A 24,685-nucleotide genomic window follows, 5' to 3' on the forward strand; every position below is an offset into this window, starting at 1 on the left:
TTTCTTCAACCACCAACACTGTGACTTTACATGGCCTAGTCTATTACAGTGAAAACATTTGAAACTTTTCATATCTCTTCCACCCTCCTGGATTTCCTTTTTAGTCTGAGGTACACTCTCCTTATTATCTCCCATCAGATCACCTTTACCTTTACCACTTGAGTATTCCTCATGTCCCCAGTTTCTCTCCCTCACAGGCTGAAACTGATGTCGGAAACCAAGCTTTGATTTATGAACTAATTCATAATCATCTGCCATTTCTGCTGCTAATCTCGCAGTTTTAACCCTCTGTTCTTCCACATGAGTTCTCACTGCATCAGGAATTGAATTTTTAAACTCCTCCAAAAGTATAATTTCTCTATAATGCTTGGACATATTTAAATAGATTCCCACCAAGCCTTCGACTTTGATGCTCTTTCTCACTATCCTCATCTCTATTATCCAACTGTGCGGTTCCCGTTACGTATGTCAATTTTAACTGACTGCCATGTTTCATGGCCATTTTCTGAAGTTCAACTCTCTCTCTTTATCTTTTTCCCTGATCTGTATCTCCCTTTCTCTTTCTTTTTGTTCTGCTAGGGCTATTCATTCTTTTCTCCTTTCTTCTCTCCATTTCTTTTTCCTCTCTCTCTCTTTCTTTTTCCTCGATATCTCTTTCCCTCTCTTTCTTTTTCTTCTCTCTCTCGTATTCAAGCTTCTTTAATTATTTCTCATGTTCCATTTGTTTAATTTGTAACTGGATTTTTGCCATTTCCAATGAGTGAAACTGTATCTTAGGCAATTTTAAATGCTTAGCCAACGCCATAATTACCTCATTTTGTCAGGTAATGTTAACTGCAATGCTTTTGCCAAATCTAACAATCTGCTTTTAGTCCTGTCCGTAAGGTACTGCGTGTGACCGTCTCCACCCCCAAAAACTTCAGAGCCTCTGAAAGAGCCATTGTCCACAACACACTCCCTACTTAAACGAAAATACCACACCTGAAAAGCAACGACAATATGCTCACCCCTCATTGTATTTAAGTTCACTAAGCCAATCCAATAGATAGACTTTTATCCCCCTCGAGCCCCCAATTTGTTATGGGCCAGGGTTTAGAGAACCCCAAAGTGTATCATGGAGTTCAGCTGACCCACAACTTTTAATAGATTGTGGTGTGGGGAGCACACAGCCCATACCACGGTAGCATAGTGGTTAGCACAGTTGCTTCACAGCTCCAGTGTCCCAGGTTCGATTTCCAGCTAGGGTCACTGTCCATGCGGAGTCTGCATGTTTTTATTTTACATAGAATTTACAGTGCAGAAGGAGGCCATTCGGCCCATCGAGTCTGCACCGGCTCTTGGAAAGAGCACCCTACCCCCTATCCAAGGTCAACACCTCCACCCTATCCCCACTACCCAGTAACCCCACCCAACACTAAGGGAAATTTTGGATACTAAGGGCAATTTATCATGGCCAATCCACCTAACCCGCACATCTTTGGACTGTGGGAGGAAACCGGAGCACCCGGAGGAAACCCACGCACACACGGGGAGAATGTGCAGACTCCGCACAGACAGTGACCCAAGCCGGAATCAAACCTGGGACCCTGGAGCTGTGAAGCGTTGTGCTATCCACAAGGTTACTGTGCTGCCCCAATGTTCTCCCCGTGTCTGCGTGGGTTTCCTCAGGGTGCTCTGATTTCCTCCCACAGTCCAAAGATTTGCAGGTTAGGCGGATTGGTCATTCTAAATTGCCCTTAGTGTCCAAAAAAAAGTGAGGTGGGGTTGACGGGTTGCGGCGATAAAGGAGATAGGGTGGAGGCTTAGGCAGAGTGCTCTTTCCAAGGGCTGGTGCAGACTCGATGGGCTGAATGGCCTCCTTCTGCACTGTAAATTCTATGATTCTATGATTGTACAGGTGTGATAGAGCAGAAATGGAAATGTATTTTTTAAAGCAAAACAATGGTTATTCTATGAACTCAAGTTAACCGTTTTAAAACATACAGTGAACATCTTAGCAACCATCAATTCAAATATAACTCACAAAAAATACAACACTAAGTAATTCTTAAGCTGTCCTTTTAACATCCATAAGACTTAAAAAAAAACACTTTTAACAGAAACACATCAGGTTAAAGTCACTACTGAGAGCAGTTATTAGTTTTAAATCACCAAAGGATCGATTTACAGTTTTTAGATTACAGAGAGAGATACTAATACACCTTCTGGCTGTGACTGCAGCTATCCAGCTCTGAAATCTAAACTAAAACACACACTGCAGCAAACAGCCTAAAACGAAAGTAAAAAGCTGACAGACAGCCCAGCTCCACCCACTCTCTGACATCACTGCGTTAGTAAACACCCATTTCTAAAAGGTACTCTCACACGATATTTCATTCAGTTGTCCATGGCCCCAGACTGAGCCCAATGTTCCAGGTGGCTGAACTCTTTCCTTCTGAACTATCTCTGCAGCTACATTTACCTCTTACCTTACTGTTTTCATACGGACCAGAGGTGGTACTGGAAGTAATTCTCAGATTCCTATCTTCAAGGTTCAACCCTTAATAAATCACACAGAATTCCTGAACACCCTCTTCAGGCTCCCAATTTGATATCTTCTTCTTTCACTGATTCGAACATGAACCACAGCTTTTGACTCTTCCCTTCCTCCTCCCCTTCCCTTTTCAAAGAGTGGGACTTTCCGACCCCAGGCGGGACGGGAAAATTTGGAGAGCTGTGAAAAATCAACATCTCTCTCAATTTTCCTGCCCCGCCTGCGACGATGCCTTCTAGTGTTGAGGCCGGAAACCCCTGCCCTTTTGGCCCTTTCCACTGGTGGGATCTTCCGATCCTGCCCGAATCGACCCCCCCAATGGCAGGTTCCCTGACGCAGAGGCCGGCGGGCCATGCAAATTGTCAGCAGGTTCGGCGGGACCAGAAGTTCCCGCTAGTGGCCAATAGCTTGCCACTTCCGCAATGGGGAAACCTGGCCACAGTCTTTTACACCCTAAGCTATCCCCTCCTTTGGCACCTGGGAAGTCTGGGCAGCGGTTGAGTGTTACAGAGGGAGGATTAAGCAGTCTTGGTGATGGAGAGGGTATGGGGTGGACACTCTGCTCAGGATCAAATAAACGCTAAGACTGCAAAAAAAAAACACAGACAAAAAGCATCATTAACATCAATTAGTACCATTTACCTAGCTACTCTGCGCAAACAGTTTTTATAGATTTGGCTCCCATTTATTCCTGCCAATTTGCCTTTTAATCATATTTCCTTCCTTAGCACAAAGAAGGAACAGCCTCAGGAGCAGTTTTGCCAACTGCTGCCTGTTACACAAATCGTGTCATTTTGACTCTCCAGATAGTGCACTCCAGTGGTGAAATATGCTCCATCTGGTGATCCAAACGAGTTATAACAAAACAGGAACGAAGTGTAATGCCACGCAAGGCCGGCCTTTGATTCAGACCTGCAGGCTGCGATACACCTCTCCATGATAACTGTGACACCTCTACAATTTTAGAAACTTCTGATCTGCAAGTGCTCCTGTTTCACTCTGAGACTTTTGTCCATTGTGAATAGAGAACTTACAAACTTCAGTCTGTGCAACTGATGGAAAAGTGTTGGGCGGGATTCTCCCTTCTGGGGACTAAGTCCCTATGCCTGTCGGAAAATGGGCGGGAATCACTCCGGACTTTTTCCTTGAAGGTCCGGGGTGATTCTCCCTTTTCCAGGGGGTTAGCAGATCCCCGGCGTGTGTCCCACAGCTCTGTCTGCCGGCAGGGCCCTGCTAGCCAGACCGCATTGCCGCGCATGCGCGTGACGGCCCACCTCAGCGTGGGCGCCGCCGACGTGGCGGAGCCACACAGTGGGCCTGCGTGGAGAAAGGTACGTCCCTCCCAGATCGCGATGGCCTGCCCATCGGTGGCCCCTGATCGCAGGCCTGGCCACCGCTGAGTCAGATACCCCCGCCCCCCACCAGAACCGCCACCGCAGCCGCAGGTCCCAGCTCCCGCCGGGTGGTACCACATGTCAACCATGCCAGCGGGTGTTCAGCCGGTCGACCCCAGAGAATCGCCGTGGAGACCTGTTCCAACAGCCTCAACCGGCGGCGTGTTGACCGCGCATGCGGGACTGGCGGGTCCGCGGAGAATCGCGGATACGCCGTCCCGCCGGAATCCCGGGCACAATCCCAGCGTGAAGCGTCAGAGAATCCCGCCCGTTATTCCTCAATTTTGCTGCAACGAACTCTTGCTCTATTCTCTCTCTTTCCTCATCATAAATTCTTTCCATCTCCAGTTTCTTTCTTTTGTTACAAACTTGTCAGTGTCTTTATAACTCTTTATCTACCTTTTTCTGAAACTCTCTCTTCCCCTCTTCTGTATGTCGCCCTCACTGATTCAGTCACATTTTATCAGAGGAAGTTTTTAATGAGATTGTTGCCTGGAGTTTTCACAGGATAAAAGATTCATCCATAATTAAATGAAATAGTGAAAAGATTGCAGAATTTAGAAAAATAAGGTGCACTCATAATTACTTTACACATAAGCATCATGACTTCCTCACTCTCGTTCAACAGTCGCTTCACCCCCAGCAATGCCCATTCACAGATCTGGGGTCCCCTTCTGAATTGAGAAGCTGAGCCCCTTTTACTGCACTGGCCAAAGGAGGGATTAGGGTTAGGGTTGAGCGGGGTGGGGGGCAGGGTCATGTTCATCTAACTGTGGGTACATTCTACGGTCAATAGAATCCAGCAGTCCATTGAAGCCGATTAAAAAGTGAAAGCACCAGCAGCAAATAATCAATTGGTCTACTATGTTGCTGCAGAAGCCATCACTTATTTTAAGAAGAAGTAAGAATGGCTCATTCCTTGCCAATCCCACTCCTCACTGTGACATCCCATCCAACAATTAATGACACTCCTTGCCGCCACGGAATTGATGGAGGTTTCATGGGTTTGTGTCGGAAGTTGGGCGTAAATCTAGCTCAGTGAAACAAGCACAGTGTCCAGCTCATTCTGGGTGCATTCAGCAACATGCACCCCTCACGGAAATCCTAGGTGTGTCAAGCACTATTGCGCCTTTCATGATAAAGAAGCAGCTGGAATTCGTGCTGGGGTGGGTTTCTAGGATATGAGCAGAGGCCTGACATTGGGTGGAACTGTAGGGCTGACGGCTAAAATGCTGTTTAATTTCCATCTTCTTGTGCGTCTGCTGGGCAAGTTTTTTAAAACTCTTCAGCTATTGCTTCAATTAGAGCTGTTTCTCTTGAAGAAAGGACCCATTTGTGATTCTGGCAGAGACAAGGAACAAGGAAATTGTAGCAATTGGAAAAATGACAGTGGCAGAACAGAAGGAATTTGTGATGAAAAACAGTTTTATAAAAAGCTAGAGGCTAGAGGTCAGGCTGATGTAGAGCACCAGCAAAGGGCACAGATAGTAACAGAGAATGACAGGGGCATAAGGCTGGGTTATAGTCTCAGAACATTCACTGCACACCACAGCGTAAATGTTAGGGGCAAACCCACCTCCACTCATCCCATTTCAACCCTTTTAATTAGCACGAGGTGAGACTTCTATCCATCATCTCCAGGAGGAAGTCCTGCCTCATAAGAACTGCCAACCAATTGAAGGTTGGCAACTCTGCCAACTAGCAGGAATAGTGGCAACTGCTGGTGCTGCTGATAGTGTGAGGGGAACCAAATTTGTGAAGAAGGGGGGGTGGCTTCTAATTGGCACCGGGGTCCAGCAAGAGATGCTCCCCCTACTTCTACTGGTCAACAATTCACAGAGCTAAAGCTGTCGGGCTGCACATTGTGCAACAGCCTCTCCCACCCACCGCCCACTATATCAAAACAACAGCGCAAATTTCTCTTAATTGGACATTAATTGCTCAGTGAAGGGCCTCAATTCGGCCATGGATGGCAGCCCATCCAAAGCTTCCCTCGACAGCCGCAAAATGGTTTGGGAACAACGGCAGGCACTCAGAGAATAATAATTTGAAACAGTACATGCTTTGGAGAAATTGAGTGGAAAAATTTTAAAATAACATGTTGTCCTGCCAGGTTTTGTGGAGTGGCATAGCAGGATTTGATTGACCTTCAGTGGCTGTGTAATATCGAAACACAGAACTAAAACTATTTAAGTGTGAATCTGTTGGGATTTTACAGATCTTTAACTTACTTTGTCAACACCACATTCTGTACCATCCAGCGGAGGATCCAATTTTGTTCTGCATGGCTGGTCCTCTTCTACCAGACACCACAGGCCAGCGCACATTAAATGCTAAAGTAAAAGGGAAGTTGTAGGTTAGATTTTGGGGCCATCATGTATCAAATAGCTGAATATATCCATCAACTGAAAAGGCATGTCACCAATAAACAATTAAATGAAAATTCCCATCCTGTAATGACAATTTAAATCCATAATTATTAGTAATAAATAATAGAGCTGCATAGTTGTTGGTCACAGGTAGTCCAGATTCCCTCATTCCTCCATGTAGTTAGATTGCTGCTCTCTGTCTTGACTCTATCTACCTGCCTCCTTCCAGAACCTTAACGCCCTTGCAAAATAAAAAGCAGCATCTCATGTTTTCCTCAGTGCCACCACAGTCTCAAACAGATCAGCAGTTCACCCATCACTGTCAGACCAACAAGTTATATAGGCAACAGGGTGGATGTTGCCTGTTAGTTACAGCCTGGCCAATTCTGACTGGTGGAATTGGAGGAGACATTCTGCAAACCACCCCCCCCCCCCTGCCCCCACACACACACACACCACCAATGAACCCCACAAAACAATGGGTGAGGAACTTACCTTCAGGATCCTCTTCAGATAGGCTGTAAACGGATTTCAAAATGACTATCAGGATCCTTTTGATAAAGTAGGATCACCAGTCATTGGGAGCCTGTCCCACCTCCTGTACCAATGATGTGGAGATGCCGGCGTTGGACTGGGGTGAGCACAGTAAGACGTCTTACAACACCAGGTTAAAGTCCAAAAGGTTTGTTTCAAATCACTAGCTTTCGGAGCACTGCTCAGGTGAAGGAAGGAGCAGTGCTCCATTCACCTGAGGAAGGAGCAGTGCTCCGAAAGCTAGTGATTTGAAACAGACCTGTTGGGCTTTAACCTGGTGTTGTGAGACTTCTTTTTTTTTTAAATAATTTTTATTGAAAAATTTTGAATTTATACAACAACATCAAACCACACTAAAATACCAACGATAACAGTAATGACAACAATCATGAACCTTCGCCCCTCCTCAATGAACAACCCAACATATAAACAACAACTTAAGTTAACACAATGTTAAGTTACATAACCGTAGCGAAAAAATATATAAACTATAATAAGGAACACCCCCCCCCTTGCTCTCCCCCCCCCCCCCCCCCCCCCCCCCCCTCCCCCGGGTTGCTGCTGCGATTGACCAAGATACCTATCTTTGAGCCAGGAAGTCCAGAAAAGGCTGCCACCTTTTATAGAACCCTTGTCCTGATCCTCTCAGAGCAAATTTGACCCTTTCCAACTTTATAAATCCCGCCATGTCATTGACCCAGGTCTCCACACTTGGGGGCCTCGCATCCTTCCACTGCAGCAAGATCCTCCGCCGGGCTACCAGGGACGCAAAGGCCAGGACATCGGCCTCTTTCGCCCTCTGCACTCCCGGCTCCACCGCAACTCCGAAAATCGCGAGTCGCCACCCTGGTTTGACCCTGGATCCAACCACCCCCGACACCGTCCCTGCCAGAATTCTTCCAGTGTCGGGCATGCCCAGAACATATGGGCATGATTCGCTGGACTCCCCGAACACCTGGTGCACCTGTCTTCACCCCCAAAGAACCTACTCATCCTCGTCCCGGACATGTGGGCCCGGTGCAGCACCTTAAATTGGATGAGACTAAGCCTCGCACATGAAGAGGAAGAGTTGACTCTCTCCAAGGCATCCGCCCAAGTCCCGTCCTCTATCTGTTCCCCAAGTTCCCCCTCCCATTTAGCCTGTTGTGAGACTTCTTAATGTGCTCCTGTACCAAGTCATTTCTAAAACTGGGAAGAAGGTCAGATTCCAATTAAGCATCCTCCACCAGCGCCTCTCACCCACAAACGTAGCTGAGGGCACTTATGGGATAGACTTTCAGAGAGGAAACTGGCCGTACGGATTGGTCACCCATTATATAAACCACCCTGTTTACTTGGCTGAGATCCAGCAGAGGCCAACTCTCGGTCAGGCTGGCAGCCAGTTGGAAAATATGTGCGTCTGCCTTTAGGCGTCATAATCTATCGCATTCTGGGTGCTTTCTGGTGTTTTTTACTCCCCTCAGATGCACAGTGTCATCGAGGTATTAGCCTTAGCTCATGGAGAACTCTCTTGGCTCTGGGTCAATTTCATTCCAGTGGTTTGAGCATATAATCCAGGTTTATATACCAATACAACGTTGAGAGAGTGCTGCGCTGCCGGAGGTGTCATCTTTCAACTGAGACATTAAGCTAATGGGCCTTCTGCTCTCATGGGTGGGCTCAAAGGATCCTATGGCGCCACTTGGAAGAGTTTCTGTCCAGAGTCCTGGCTAATATTTATCATTTGCCACATGTGGACACTTGCTATGCGCAGATTACTAGCTCCACTTCCAGAACTAAAACACAGATTCCACTTCCAAAGTAATTAATTGGCTTTGAAGCACGTCTTGACATTCTGAGGTCAGGAAAAGAACTATAGAAATTGAGTTCATTAAAATTGGTGGAAAACCAGCAATTAAATGAAAATGATCTGTTCTGCATCACTCCACATTCCTTCCACCCTCAATAAAGGTGCGGCTATCACCAATTTTCTCCCCCAAGCATTCTGTTGCTGCTCATTAGCTCTTTATTAATGAGCTTTCACAGAGAGGCAGAGCAGCTTTCCAACGGAGGAAATTAAAACTTCAGGAGGCAATTTTCTCATCCAGCGACGTGGAGTTTGTTCACTGATGAAAAATCTGTTCACCATGGACTGGTCTGTAGCTATTGCTGACCGGTTCAGTGCTACTGTTGACAAGGGACAGCTACCCAAGGCTACATGTGGACTGAAAATTTCCAAATAGCTGTTCCTTATGTTTGTCATAAACGTGACTCCATTAATTCAGGCGGTGGAGGTGGATTTTACCATTTAGCACCGCAAGAGTTAAATACAACCTGTACTGCGCAACTGTGGAAGTAGCCATGGGCCAAATCAGCTGGGAGTCACACAGCCCCCTCGACCAGTGCATAGTATCGTTCAAATCACTAGTTGGTCATTTGACCCATTGCACCTCCGCTTGCTCTTTGAATTAGTCCAAACCCTCCCACGTTTTACCCTTAAATTTTTTCCATTTAAATATATAAATATCCATTTCAGTATATTGCTGCCAAAGCAGTGTCAAACGTGCCATAATAAAATGAATATTACACAATGAGGAAATGATTATTTTCCATTGCACATTACAGGAATGTCGGGTGCTGGAATAATTGATGTTCTTCTCCGGGAAGGGTAACGGAAATGTTAAAGAGCCAGCCTGCTTACTGACCAGTTGCACTGGGAAAAAGCAGGGAGATTTCAGTTTGCTGTCGGTTATTATTCCAGCCTCCACTATCTGCAACCAGCTGTCACAGCAATGCCCTCTCCACGCCTTTCAACCAGGGACACAACACTGTCCCAAGCCTGGGATACCAGTCACTGTGGAGCAGCCAAATCCCCCCACTGCGCGGGCCACGTGCAAAATCTAACGTTGTGGGCACAGCAAAATCAATGAACCAGGAGTAAACCCGGACCTCGACCATTCATATAATGAGCACAAATAAGAATCTAAACAGCTTCCCTAATCCTTCTGCGCTGCCTAAGTGAACACAAGGTAAACTTTACATTGAAAATAGGCATGTAGGCAACTTTAATATTTTGCGCAATTTCTGTACTACCCGGAGAGAGTGAGAACAGATATTTTCTCCACGATGCAAGGCACTTTTAATAGTCACAGATAAACAAGAAATTGCTTACTGTTTGTCAAAACCCTCCCACGAGGCTTTCGGGGAAAACATTATCAATCTCCTCGTGGGGCTCATGGAGTACGAACATCTCAGGTAGGCCCACTAGGTGGGTTCGTTAGAACTGAGCGCTGAAGCCAGCCCGAGCAAGGACCGGTATGTCGGTTGTCCCAAAGGGGACTATGATTGGAGATAGTTACTGCCGTGGGCAGATTATTGTTTAAAAGTAAAATAAATCTTTTGCTGGTTGCTTTGATCATTAAACTGGAGACAAGGTCAAAGGATAGTCCAGACCCACTGGTTATAATGCCTAGCCACCCCACACAACAACCGTGCAGAAACGTGAGCGTATACAGATTGGAAATGCCGCTGTTTGGTAAGCTGGAGGCCTTAAACGTGAGTCTGCGTATTGGAGCCAATACACAGAACGTATGAGGTACTTTTTTCAGGACAACGTTATTTTGCGGGAAAGAACGTCAAAAGGTGATCCTCCTGAACGCCTGTCGAACCCCGACTTTTGGATTTATAAAGAGTCTTACTTACCCAACTACACCAGACTCCAAATCATTTGATGAATTGGTTGCACAAGTGGCTGAACACTATGCTCTGAAACCTTCCGTTATAATGCAACGTTGTAGGTTCAACATGGTTGTGCGGTCTCCGTGTGAGTCGGTCACTCACTTTTGACCGCCTTAGGCGGCTGGTGAAGCACTGTGTGTTTGGGCTGTCCCCCTCGTAGATGTTGAAGTATTGGCCCAGTTGTGGAATAAATACCACGGACACGCAAAGGAAGCCGTTGGCGGAGCCCATGTTAGACTTGAAATGGACCAGGCCTGCATCATGGCGGCCTGCTGTGTCCTCCACAATATTGCGCAGCAGAGAGGTGACGTGCTGGAGGTGGAGGAGGAGGAATGCCAGTCCTCATCCGATGGGGAGGATGCGAGGATGGGGGACAATGGGCAGGACATGGAGGCAAGGCAGGATGCATCAGGGCCAATGCGCACGGGATGCTCTGATTGCCTCCAGATTCACCAACTAGGGTGGTGGGGGGCGGAAGAGGACTGGCCAGGGACAGAGACAGCGCATCGCATCCCACCCCGTCCTCCCCACCCCTTGGGCTGCAACCCCCTCTGTGCTACATACCTGCTGCACTACGCTGCGCGGGCCATTGGTTGGAGGATGATGCTAACCCGATCTGTGATGAGCTCTGGTGCTCCACATCGCTTAACAACGTCTGACTCATGACCACGGTAGCACTTCCATCGTCCACTTGGGTGATTCCTGAGTGCAAGCTGGCCGTTCTATCACACAGCCCCATCGAGTCCCTGGGATAACGGTGATGGGGATGGTCAGGAGGGTGGAGGGTGGTGGAACCCAGGCCATCCACAATGTCCGCCAGTTCCCCCCACCAATGTCCACCCCATTCCCCCCACTCTCTCTGGCCAGCCCAGACGAGCGCCCCCCTCACACCCATCTGACAAAGCACCAAGGCAGGTTGTAACAGTGTGAACAGGTGTTTAATGTGACAATGTATATACAGATTTGTGACCTAGCCCCTATCAAGATTTAGCCTTCCTCTGACTCAGTGACAGTGTCCCACTTTAAGATTAACATTTATGTAATTCACAGGGCAGTGCAGAACAAAGCGATTCCTGAGAGCAGAATGGCAAAGTGTGAATGCAGGACTCAGTCTCGCTGCAAGCGGTTGGGCATCTCCCGACATAAAAGGAAATTGCATTGAGTACTTGGAGAGATGTAGCCAAACGCCCTCACTTTAACTCCATACTTCCTGGACCCTGTCAGCAATTAAATTATCATGGATGTGTCTCCCGCATCTTTGGGGCGACATGGTGGCGCAGTGGTTAGCACTGTTGCCTCACAGCACCAGGGACTCGGGTTCGATTCCGACCTCGGGCAACTATCTGTATGGAGTTCGTACATTCTTCCCGTGTCTGCGTGGGTTTCCTCCAGATGCTCTGGTTTCCTCCCACAGTCTGTGCAGGTTAGTGGATTGACCATGCTAAATTGCCCCTTATGGTAAGGTTGTAGGAATGAGGGGGGGGGGGGGGGGGTGGATTGGGCCTAGGTAGCGTGGTCTTTCAAAGGGTCGGTGCAGATCCAATGGGACAAATGGCCTCCTTCCGCACTGCAGGGATTCTATGATGATTCTATCTATGATCTTCCTTCCTCCATTGCATCATTGTGCTCATACTGACCCTCAGCAGCTTCCTGAGGCTCCTGATCCTCCGGATTTTCATCCTCCAATGACCTCTCATTATCCTCCAATTCACCCTCTGGCAAGGGATCATCTCTTTGCATTGCCAACAGTGCAGGCCACAACACACTACGATGATGTGGGAAACCCTATTGGGAGTGTATTGTAGTGAGCCACCTGAGTGCTCCAGCATCTGAAGTGCATTTTCAGAAGCCCTTTGGTCTACTCTATAAGGAAGCGTGTGAAGCTGTGAGCAGTGTTGTACCTCTCCTCGGAACGCCTTTGAGGGCAACGCACCAATGTCATCTGCCAGTGTTTCAATAGGTACCTGATCCCCAAGTAGCCATTCCTGCAGATAAACTGGCCCATCGAAAACCTGGATGTACGAGGGTGTTGGAGTCATGGCAACTGACAGAGTACACTGCACCAAAGTGCAGTATGCGGTGCCAATGATCACACACCATTTGTACATTGATGGAATGATAACCACTACAATTTATAAAGATTAGGCACTGCTGCCATGGAGACCGGCAGCAACATGGGTGCAAACTGGTCCACCCTGTGCTCTTGGGAAGCCTGGTTATATTCATCCAGAGCAAACCTGTCATAATGAAAGGCCTTCCTGGAAAGGTCATCTGTGATTTCCTTTATGCATCGATGTGTTGCAGACCGAGAGATGCTGCACAGGTTACCTGTTGATCCCTGGAAAAACACAGAGGCAAAGAAATTGAGCGTTGTCACCACCCTTAAAGTCACTGACAGGAGATAGCTTCCAAACCCCACATAGAGTCAGGTCTTCCAGAAGAACTTAGCATAAGTGATGTACCAGATCTCGGAACATGTGCAAACTTGCCCATCATTGCGTCTCACTCAGTTGTAAATAGAACACTCTTGCACGATAAACACTAGGTCTGGTGAGTTTTGTGGGCCTTCCCTCCTGTTCATGCTCTGGCTCCCCTTGACCATGTTCCTCAGACAGTGCCTCCTACTGCAGCTGTGCTCAGGAGGTCTCTCCATCCTTCACCTCCTCCATTGCATTAGAACTAAGACAAAGGCAGCATTGAGCATTGGATTCATTTTTCCTTTTATCTTCCCTCTGAAAGGAAACACTGAAGACAAGAATAACTAAGGGTCAAGAAAGAGAAGTTCTGAATATGAAGCTGATGGGGAATGTAAGGGTCCACAGCCATTCCTGCCCGACTTGCATGGTGTCCGATGTGCCTTGTCCCTGAGATGCTGGCACACATGTTGAGGTGACTAAGATGACACCCCAGAAATGTGGCATCAGGAGCCCTGTGTGGGATGACAAGGTGCAAATGAAATGACCCAAAGTATCTCTGTACTCCAATCGCAGATGTGGAATTCTAATGACCACTCGCAGATGTGGAATTCTAATGGCCAATCAGTTGCTCATGGTTAATGACAGATGCCCTTTGACCCATAATGAATTACAATTCTGCTGAACACATGACTGGCCTTCATTAATGGAATGCCATATGTGATGCAACGGTGTCACCTTCACATTTACCTCCATTCACAGAGTCTACATTCCTAGGGATCACTCTTGAGCAACTGTGATTAGAAAGCACTGAGTTCGGAGTATCCCTTCAACAATGTGAATGAAAGCATTGGCACTCAGTGGCTTTTTCCCCAATGAGGTCTTCGCCCTGTCTAACTGAGCTGACTCCTATTTACTCTTGCTGCACCAAAGTGAGAGAGTGCCGCAGAAGGGGCTCTTTAGCCCAGCACTGCGCACCCCAAACACTGCTTTAGACACCTCCCAATCAGATTGTTCTGAGCCAACGGCATTACTGGAGTTACTGGTGTTAAGAAATGGGTTAAGAGACATTGCAATTAGTTGTCTCATTTATGTTAAGTGTTCAATGATTGTCTCATTTATGTTAAGTGTTCAATGATTGACACTGATATGTAAAGGGGCTTCAGGTGGCCTCTGGGGCAGGTGATGTGTAGAGTCTTGTGCAGAGTCTGTTGGGCGAAATAAAGGTGTGTTGGTGAAAAGGGAACAGGACTTTTGTCTCTTTATACCACAGCTTGGAGTCCGTTTAACTGGAAGGTGGTTCTTCATTTTAATCCCAGACAGTGTTGTACGCTCCCTCATAGTCCGTGGGCCAGATGCATACCTTGAGCCTGACAATGTAAAGGTTGAGCTTCCTCTTGTTATTCTCCCGCCTCTCCCAATAATACTGGATCCCATTCTTGTTGTGGTTAACATCCCTACCCTCCTGCCCATGCCCTATCTGGACCTCTATCCACACTATCTGGGGGCTGTCACCTACCAAAGTGAACCACCACCACCCCCCCCCCCCCCCCCCCCCCCACAAGAGTGGTTCACACACCATCCCCTTTATTTGATTTGATTTGGTTTCTTGTCACATGTACCGAAGTACAGTCAAAAGTATTTTTCTGCTGCCGAGGAACGTACACAGTACGTACATAGTAGACACAAGAATAATCAACAGAGTGTGGCTAACCATTGTTGGTATATTATATGTATTATGGTAAATTGTTACTGTACTACATGTATTGCGGTAAACCACTGCCTGGTGGCTCCGCCTCCCCTCAGGCTCATTATAAAGGTGGCCAACCTCCGGCCCTGCCCCAGTTCGGGATCAGAGGCTAGGAGGCTTTCTGTTTAGCTTTTTAAAGCCTCAGTTTCATCCACTACTTGTCTTGTGATTAATTGATGGCACATCACAGAGAACATTGAAAAATGGTACATTGACAAAGCAGTGATTGGTTACAGTGCAGAACAAGGGGCCAAACAAAGCAAATGCATGAGCAAGAGCAGCATAGGGCGTCATGAATAGTGTTCTTACAGGGAACAGATCAGTCTGAGGGGGAGCCGTTGAGGAGTCTTGTAGTTGTGGGGAAGAAGCTGTTCCTATGTCTGCATGTGCGAGTCTTCAGACTTCTGTACCTTTTGCCTGATGGAAGGGTCTGGAAGAAGGCAATGCCTAGGTGGGACAGGTCTCTGATAATGCTGTCTGCCTTCCTGAGGCAACGAGAGGTGTATACAGAATCAATGTAGGGGGGCAAGTTCGTGTGATGTGTTGGGCTGAGTTCACTACAGTCTGCAGTTTCTTGCAATCTTGGACCGAGCAGTTGCCATACCAGGCTGTGATGCAGCCAGATAGGATGCTCCCTATCGCACATCTGTAGAAATTTGTGAGAGTTGATGCAGGCATGCTAAATTTCTTTAGCTTCCATAGGAAGTAGAGACATTGTGGGGCTTTCTTGACTGTTGAATCAACGTGAGTGGACCAGGACAGACTGTTGGTGATGGTGACACCCAGGAACTTAAATCTATTGACCATCTCCACTTCTGAGCCATTGATGTAGATGGGGGGGTGGGGGTTGTACCACACACCCTGAAGTTGATGATCAGTTCCTTGGTCTTTCCAACATTTAGAGAGAGGTGTTTTCGGTACACCATGCGACCAAGCGATTTATCTCCCTCCTGTAATCTGATTTGTCGTCGTTTGAGATGAGCCCACCACAGTCGTATCATCTGCAAACTTATAGATTGAGTTGGAGTTAAATCTTGCCACACAGTCATGTGTGTATAGGGATTACAGTAGAGGACTGAGCACACATCCTTGCGGGGCTCCGGTGTTGAGGACTATTGTGGAGGAGGTGCTGTTGCCTGTCCTGACAGACTGCAGTCTGTTGGTGAGGAAGTCGAGGATTATGTCTTTCCAATCTGCAGGAAGCAGTTACCTCCAGTTACTATCACCCTCTGCAGCCCGGTGCAGAGACAACTAAGCCCATGGTCAGCGACTGTCTTGCCAAAGATGCCCACATTCCACGAACAAATTAAAAAAACTGAAGTCCCTCATCCTTGGCACCATTCTAATAAATCGCCTCTGCATCCCCCCCAAAGTTTTGACATCCTTCCTAAAGTGTGGCGTCCAAAATTAGCCTCAATACTCCCACCTCTGGTCTAACAAGTGATTTATAAAGCTGTAGCCTAACCTCCTTGCTTTTCCACTCGTGCGTCAATTTTTAAGACCTGCATGCTTTTTAGCACATCATAAAACTGATTAATAACTTGCTATTTTATCTCCAAATCTAATGACAGTTCAATAAAATAATATGGAAACAAAGGTTTCAGCACTGCAGCAGATGGTGCAAAGCTTTCTGTAGCGTTGTCGGTTTCTACATGATTAACATTCCATGCGTTATAGATTCTGATTCCCCATAATAAATGTTTCTACTGGTTTAAAAAACGCAGGAATTTATTTAGCATTTTATCACATCGTCAAGGCCTCACTAAGTTCCCCTGAACCAATAAATTATACTCGCAGTTGCTTTGTAGGCAAACAGCAGGCAGTTTTTATGCAGCAAGGCCCCACAAACAGCAAATGAGATGAATGACCAGTAATTCTGTTTTAATTTGGTGCTGTTGGTTAAGGCAGGAGACTAACACAAGATATTCCTGTTCCTTTGCAGATGATGGCACGGACCTTCTACATACACCTAACATATGCCAGTGTTACGTTTAAACTGGAGGATGGTGTCTCTTACCACAAAGCACTCCTTTGGTCGCGCACTAATAGCGTTGGCTCCAATCGGTACTCAAAATCTAGAACGGCATCAGAAGCTATAAACCTCTGACTGTAGGTGTGGGTGCGATCAATTGAGCAAAACTGACACCTATAAATGTCCTTATGGAAATTCCCATTGAAATGAGTCGGTGGGACTTTTCACTCAGGACAAGGCAGGGGAGAAACAAAAGTAAGTTCTTGGTGAACAGGAGTGCATAAATTTGAAATAGGGTGAAAGTACCTTGCATATTTTTCAGTCCTGCTCTAGAATATTTTTGAGCATTGTCCAATTTAATTCATTTCAGGCTCTGAGCATTGAATCAATGAATAAGTACATGTTTTACTGGGAAATGAAAAATGATTCACCGAAAGAACTTGGGCAGGATTCTCCCCTACCTGGCGGGCGAGGGGTCCCGGCGCCAAGGAGTGGCGTGAACCACTCCAGCATCAGGCCGCCCCAAAGGTGCGGAATCCTCCACACCTTCAGGGGCTAGGCCGGCCCCGGAGTGGTTTGCACCATGCCGGCCGGCGGTGAAGGGGCTTGGCGCCACGCCAACCGCCGCCGAAGGGCCTCCGCTGGCCGGCGCAAGTTGGCGCATGCGAGGGAGGCCCAGTGTGTGCTGGCATCATCCCAACACATGCGCGGGGAGGGGGATTCATCTCCGCTTCAGCCATCGCGGAGGACCACAGTGGCCGATGTGGAACAACAGAGTGCCTCCACGGCACAGGCCCACCGTCGGACCGGTGGGCCCCGATCACAAGCCAGGCCACCGTGGGGACACCCACCGGGGCCAGATCCCCCCGCACTCTTCCCCCCCCCCCCCAGGGCCAGATCCCCCCCTGCCCGAGGACCTCGAAGGCCGCTCGCGCAGCCAGGTCCTGCCAGCAAATACCTGGTGTAATATACGCCAGCGGGACTGTCCGGAAATGGGCGGCAGGTGCGCGATTCCCGCCCCTGCCAAATCCCCGGCGCCGGAGAATTCGGCAGCCGGTGGGGGTGGGGTTCATGCTACCCCCCCCCCCCCCCCCCCCCGGCGATTCTTCGGCCCGGCGGGGGGGTCGGAGAATCCCGCCCCTCACCTTTAACTGACTCCTAACTGTTCCCCAACTCACACTTGATCCACTTGGTCTATCTCATATCCAAGAACCAGATCCAACAGTGTATAATTATTGTTGGACTGGACGCATACTGCATAGAACATTTTCCTGGACACAATCTGGAAACATTTGCCCCTCTCCGCCTTTTACACTATGCTGTGTATTCATGTTTGTTCCTCCTTGGAACGAGGTTACTTTAAGAGTCCGATCACATGACAAATTGATGACACCATCTGCCGTTTGCGAAGGCAAACAGGCTGTCTATCCTAGCAGCCTGTAGAGTAAGCACCTTTCTAATAAAGCTCTGGTTTGTTTGTATCTTTGTGGCCTGAAAGCCTATCCTTTAAAAATACCACAAAGAAAACTGACGACAAGGATGACGGAACCATGTTAGGAGACTTCTGGGGAAGTTAAGGAAAACATAGAAAAATCGTTGATCCACGCGAAGACATCCGGAAAGGTTTCTGAAGCTAAAAGCTTTGCTAAAGCTGGCAACGGAGGGATGTCAAATATTGGTAGCAGCCATCGAAGGGACTGAAAAAGGAAACAATGTCGAAAAGAAGCTCGCCATGTGCTCTGCCTGGTAAGATCTGGAACATTACTGGGTGCACAGTGAGGAGCAATTACCCTGCAACAATAGTTTAGAGCTGGGAGTGTTCCAAAACTCAGAAGGAAACAGGCTGAGCACAGGGGGACCTTGTTTGAATAATACCAGGCGCGGTACATCAGCGAGCCATGCAGACGGTATGACAACGGATGTACGGACACCGTGCAGCAATTGCCAGGCAAGAGAGTGTTTCCTTCCAGCCGGGGAACACTTCAGCAGTCAACAACATTCAGCCTCCAATCTTTGGATAAACATTCTCCAATGCGGCTTTCAAGACATACGACAACGCAGAATCACCGAGCAAAAACTGGTAGCCAAATTCCATTCGCATGAGGAAGGCCTCAACCGGGATCTCGGATTCATGCCACATTACACATAACCCCCACCATACTGTCCAGGTTTGGAGGATCCTACTAGTTGTCCTGGCTTGAGACAATTCATACTTCGATTACCTGTGATTCTCATTCACTCCACTCACACTGTTTGTTCCTGTAAAGGCTCTCATTCCAGCTGAAATTAGCTTCCAATTGTGTCTCTCCAATATAGGCTGTGATTGTGAACCTGCCTCCACTTTACCTGATGAAGGAACAGCGCTCCGAAAGCTTGTGATTTCAATAATCCCCGTTGGACTTTAAACTAGTGTTGTGAGACTTCTTACTTTAAAAATACCACACACTACCACTGTCCCAGTCTACATTTGGGTATTTAAAGTTCCCCATTACAACAACTGTAACAACCTGCACAGAACATATCTGGCTGGATTCTCCGCACCCTGACGCCGAAATCGAGTTCGGCGATGGGGTGGAAAATCCGTTATCCCACACGAAATCGGGACTGGTGCCAGTTCCTCTATTCTCTGCCCCCCCCCCCCCCCCCCCCCTCCGAAAAGCGGTTTACTCCACCGAGTATCCACTGCCTCAGGCCATTGCTTGAGGCCCGCCCCGCTATTCTCCGTCCCCGACCAGCCATATTCCCGACGGCGTGGTACAGCACCGTTTAACCTCTTCGAATCTGCTGCCTTATTTTGATTCATCCAAACCGCTGTATGTGACATCTCACCATATGACACAAGAGCGGTTCTGTCCCGTCGTATGGGTGAGAGCGATGCCATCCAATCGTGTTTACCTCCTGTTTACCACTGACAGCTGCCAAGAGGAGTTCTGCGCGTATTGAGAAGGAAGGCCGAGTTGTGGTTTCTTGCAGCAAACGCTTTCATCAATACGTCTAAGGCACCATTTTGTCATCAAAACTGACCGTGAGCCGCCACTCGTTCTCTTTCGTGAGGACAAAGCAGTCCCACCGATAGGGTCCGCACGGACCCAGCACTGGACTTTGCTGTTAGCCGCATATGAGTACTCTTTTGAACACCATCCAGGGACACAAATAATGAATACGGATGTGTTGAGTCATCTTCCCCTGCCGGTGGAGGCCACTGACCCGCCCATGACGGACAAAGTCATTGTGGTCCTCAACTTTGCCACTCTTTGCCTGTGACTGCTTCTAGTGTCCACGGGTGGACACAGACCGACACTGTGCTGGCTAAGGTACATCAGCTGGTGTTGTATGGTGGACAGTGGCAACAGCTTCAAGGAGAGTTGAAGGCGCTTTTTTCCAAGTTCTCCAAATTAACCATGGCAGATGGTACTCTCCTATGGGAGACGAGGATCGTCATTCCCTGAAAAAGAGCAGGCTTTGGTTTTGAAGGATCGTCATGTAGGGCATCTTGGTGTATCCAGGATGAAGGTGTTGGCTAGAAACTACGTTTGGTGGCCAGGGTTGGACACTGTTATCGTGGTATTGGCCCAGAATTGCCCCATTTGTCAGGAACATCAGGAGCACCCCGCAGCGGCAGCATAACATCCCTGGGAATGGCCGGGTTGCCCTTGGGTTCACCTTCAAGCAGATTTCGCCAGTCCTTTTTTGGACCATTTGTTTCTGATCATGGTTGTCAGCCATTCAAAGTGGCTAGAGGTCCACCGGATGGCGTCCATCATGTCCTTATCGACAATAATGCGCTAGGGTACGAGGTACTTCTTTTTCAGTCCATGTTCGCCATTGATAATGGAGTCTCATTTATGAGCAAAGATTTTTCCATTTTTTGCAAAGCGCAATGGGATTCGCTATGATTGCACAGCCAATTATGATCCAGCATCAAATGGTTTAGTCAAGGGAGCCATACAGACGGTGAAAAGGAGGCTGAAGAAGCTGACTGTGGCTCAATGGATACCCGGCTGACAAGATTCCTGTTTTCGTATAGGACCACTCCTCACACGGTGACTGGGGTGGCCCCTGCTGAGCTGTTAATGGGTGGACAGCTTCAGACCCGACTGTGTTTGCTAATGCCCGACATTGGTGCTAAGGTGCGCCGTAGCCTAGAATCCCAAGTCGGCCTCTTCAAGCTTCGAACCTAGCGACACAGTCTATGTGCGGAACTTTGCCAAAGGCGTTCGCTGTATCTCTGAGATTAACATTTGTCAATTGGGTCCTGTGTCTTACCAGGTTCACGTTCGTGGGCAGCTTATGCGGTGACACCTAGATCATATCTGCTCTCATCGGTCTCTTCTTCGTCAGGTACTGCGAGAGAGCTCTTCTTAGGGTCCTCCGGTTCCATTGCCGGTACGTCCTGCTGTGACACCTTTGCTATCACGTAATGCAGATATGCCTGAAGTCCTGTCCTCGGACTTCACCATCAAGACCCAAATGCCTGGAATTTCCGTTGCCAACGTCGTGGCTCTGCCACCCTGAGCTGATGATCAGCCAATTAATTCTCGCCGTAAATGTCATTCGCCGGCAAGGTACATGCTGGCCGATCCTACTCCTCCGCTCGTTGGTGACCTGCCATAGTCGAAACATCTCCGTCATCTGACTGCTGAAAGTACTGCACTGGTTTCTTCTTCTTTGTCAATGATTTTTGCAACTTTGTTATCTTCTCCTCATCAAGGGGGTCTTTGGACTTTGGTGGGGGGGGCGAGGAATATAATAACCTGCATGGGACATACAGTGGGGGGAATGATTGTTTTCCATGTGCTCCTTAAGGGGTACGAGCTCCGCCACTAGGGGTGGGGTAGCTTATTTGTAAACAAGGTCGGTCAGTCTGGAGCCACTGATAGGAGAGAGTACCTGGTGAGGTTTTACCAGTACTCATGCATATAATTTTTGTAAAATAAATGTGTACTTTTTGCTTATTTTGGACTCCCTGTGCCTTATCAAAGTGACATTATAATGTTTGCATCTCTTTGTAATCTCCCTGCAGGTTTGTTCCTCTACATCCTTCTCACTAGTTGGTGGACGACACACAGCAATGTAATTGTACCCTTTTTGTTCCTGAGCTCCAACCAAATTGATTCTATCCCTGAATCATCTGGGACATCCTCTTTCTCCAGCACCTGCAATGCTCTCCTTAGCCAATGCCACCACCCCACCTCCTCTCCTGTCTTTTCTGAACGCCTTGTACCCAGGAATATTCAACACTCCATCCTGCCCTTCCTTCAGCCAGGTTTCTGTTATCACCGCAACATTCACATCATGATCTTTGCCTGGAACTCTTTGATTTATTCACCATACTCTGTGTATTCACATACATGCACAGTAACCATGATTTACTTTCTCCGACTCTACCTATTAACTTACTATTCTGTATACCAGTGTTATCTGTTTCACCCAATATTTAGTGCACCCTGATATTCCTCTCCAGTGTTTTCTCTTGGTTCACACACATTTGCCAGGTCAGCTGAAAGCCCTCCAACAGCACTAGAAAACCGCCCCACAAGGATCTCACCCCCAGCTCTGCTCAGGTGCAACCTGTCCGGAATATGCAGGTGCAGGGGCCTCACGGTAGCATGGTGGTTAGCATCAATGCTTCACAGCTCCAGGGTCCCAGGTTCGATTCCCGGCTGGGTCACTGTCTGTGTGGAGTCTGCACGTCCTCCCCGTGTGTGCGTGGGTTTCCTCCGGGTGCTCCGGTTTCCTCCCACAGTCCAAAGATGTGCGGGTTAGGTGGATTGGCCATGCTAAATTGCCCGTAGTGTAAGGTTAATGGGGGGATTGTTGGGTTACGGGTATACGGGTTACGTGGGTTTAAGTAGGGTGATCATTGCTCGGCACAACATCGAGGGCCGAAGGGCCTGTTCTGTGCTGTACTGTTCTATGGTACTGTTCTATCTCCCCCAGAGCCAGTCCCAGGAATCTAAAGCCCTCCCTCCTGTACCGTCTTTCCAGCCATGCTGTCATCTTTATTTGATGTACTGCTTGCTAACGTTCTCCTTGCTCCTGAAATTCTGATTGCAGGACCATACCCCCCTTCCTCGCTAAATCATTGGTGCCAGTGTGGGCTATGACCTCTGGCTATTCACATTGCCCCAGAAGAATGTCCTGCAGTCATTCTTTGACACCCTGGAGCCTGCCACCAGGGAGTTATCATACCATCCTGGAGTTACATCTACAGCCACAGAAACTGTACCCCATCTAATGAATCCCTTATCACTATTGCTCTTCTTTTCTTCTTCATCCCCTCCTGTACAGCTGAGCTTCTCCTGGTGCCACAAACCTGGCTCTAACTGCACTCTCTTGAGGAACAGCACCCTCACCAGCTTCCAAAATGGAAAACCAAATTATGAGTGGGACCCCAGAGTCTCCTGCACGACCTGCCTGGTCCTCGTGGACTGCCTGGTAGTCACCCTTTCCTTCTCTGCCTCCTAAGCTGCAGTGAGACAACCTCTGAACGCTGAACATGCTATCCACGTAGCTCTAACCTCGTAAATCAAAACAGTGACTCCAGTGCGGCTCAAGCTCTGAAACCAAGAGCTCAAGTTTCTGTAACTGGCAACTGGCACACTTCCTGCACGTATGGATGTCCAGGACAGTGTTTTGCAAACTCCCCCGCCCCACCGGCTTTATCTCTGCTGCAACAGGAGAGCCTGCTTGGTCCTCACGATCTCACTTGCTTTGTCATTCAATTCTGCATTTCTGCTTCAGCTGATGATTTAAGCTTGCGCTGCACCCTTGGAAAAAAGTGAATAAGTTTGTCCTCAAACCAGCCATGCTTAGTCTTCAATATACCAGTGCCAAAGAAGAAGCAGGAAACACACCTCAACAACTACCACCCGATGGCTCTGACAGCTATTATTGTGATGAGCTTCGAGAGGTTAGTCATGAGAAACATCAACTCAAACCTTCCAGGTTGCATTGATTGAAAGCAATTTGTCTACCGCCACAACCAGTCCACAGCAGATGCAATCTCCCTTGCCCTACACTCATCCCTGGAGCATGTCGACAACAAGGATACCTATGTCACACTCCTGTTCATTGACTACCTCCGCCTTCAACACCATTTATTTATTTTTTTAGTTATTTTTTTTTCCAATTAGGAGGCAATTTAGCATGGCCTATATTGCACATCTTTTAGGGTTGTGGGGGTGAGGCCCACCCAGACATGGGGAGAATGTACAAACTCCACATGGACAGTGCCCCAGGGCCGGGATCGAACCCAGGTCCTCAGTGCCATGAGACACCAGTGCTAACCACTGCGTCACCATGCCACCCCTCGCCTTCAACACCATAATCCCAGCCAAGTTCATATCCAAACTCCAAAACCTCGGACTCGGCTCCTCCCTCTGCAACTGGATCCTCGACTTCCTGCCCACAGACCACAATCAGCAAGGATAAACAACAACACCTCCTCCATGATAGTCCTCAATACTGGGGCCCCTCGAGGCTGCGTACATAGCCCCCTACTATATTCCCTATACACACACAACTGTGGCAAAATTCAGCTACAACTCCATCTACAAGTTTGCTGATGACATGATCGTAGTGGGTCGGATCTCAAACCAAGATGAGTCAGAGTACAGGAGGGAGATAGAGAACCTAGTGACATGGAGCAACGACAACAATCTCTCCCTCAATGTCAGAAAAACTAAGGAGCTGGTCATCGACTTCAGGAAGCAGTGTCGTACATTCCCCGTCTGTATCAATAGTGCTGAAGTTGACAGCTTCAAGTATATAAGTGTAAAAATAACCAACAATCAGTCCTGGTCCACCCATGTCGAAGCTACGACCAAGAAAGTACAACAGTGCCTCGACTTCCTCAGGAAACTAAGGAAATTTGGTGTGTCCACATTGACTCTTACCAATTTTTACAGATGTTGCATAGAAAGCATCCGATCTGGCTGCATCACAGCTTGGTATGGAAACTACGCAGTCCAAGACCGAAAGAAACTACAGAGAGTTGTGA

The 24,685-nt window shown here is 48.0% G+C and overlaps 1 protein-coding gene across 1 annotated transcript in view; it reads right to left on the reverse strand.

The window, feature by feature from the left end:
• adamts17 (ADAM metallopeptidase with thrombospondin type 1 motif, 17) overlaps nt 1-24,685 on the reverse strand; it is a 584,360-nt gene that overhangs the window by 241,825 nt on the left and 317,850 nt on the right. The window contains 1 exon segment of the mRNA XM_038813320.1: nt 6,159-6,260. Coding sequence (XP_038669248.1) covers nt 6,159-6,260 — 102 coding nt within the window.

The sequence above is a fragment of the Scyliorhinus canicula genome, chromosome 12 (genome assembly GCF_902713615.1).
Source record: "Scyliorhinus canicula chromosome 12, sScyCan1.1, whole genome shotgun sequence".
NCBI classification, from domain to species: Eukaryota; Metazoa; Chordata; class Chondrichthyes; order Carcharhiniformes; family Scyliorhinidae; genus Scyliorhinus; species Scyliorhinus canicula.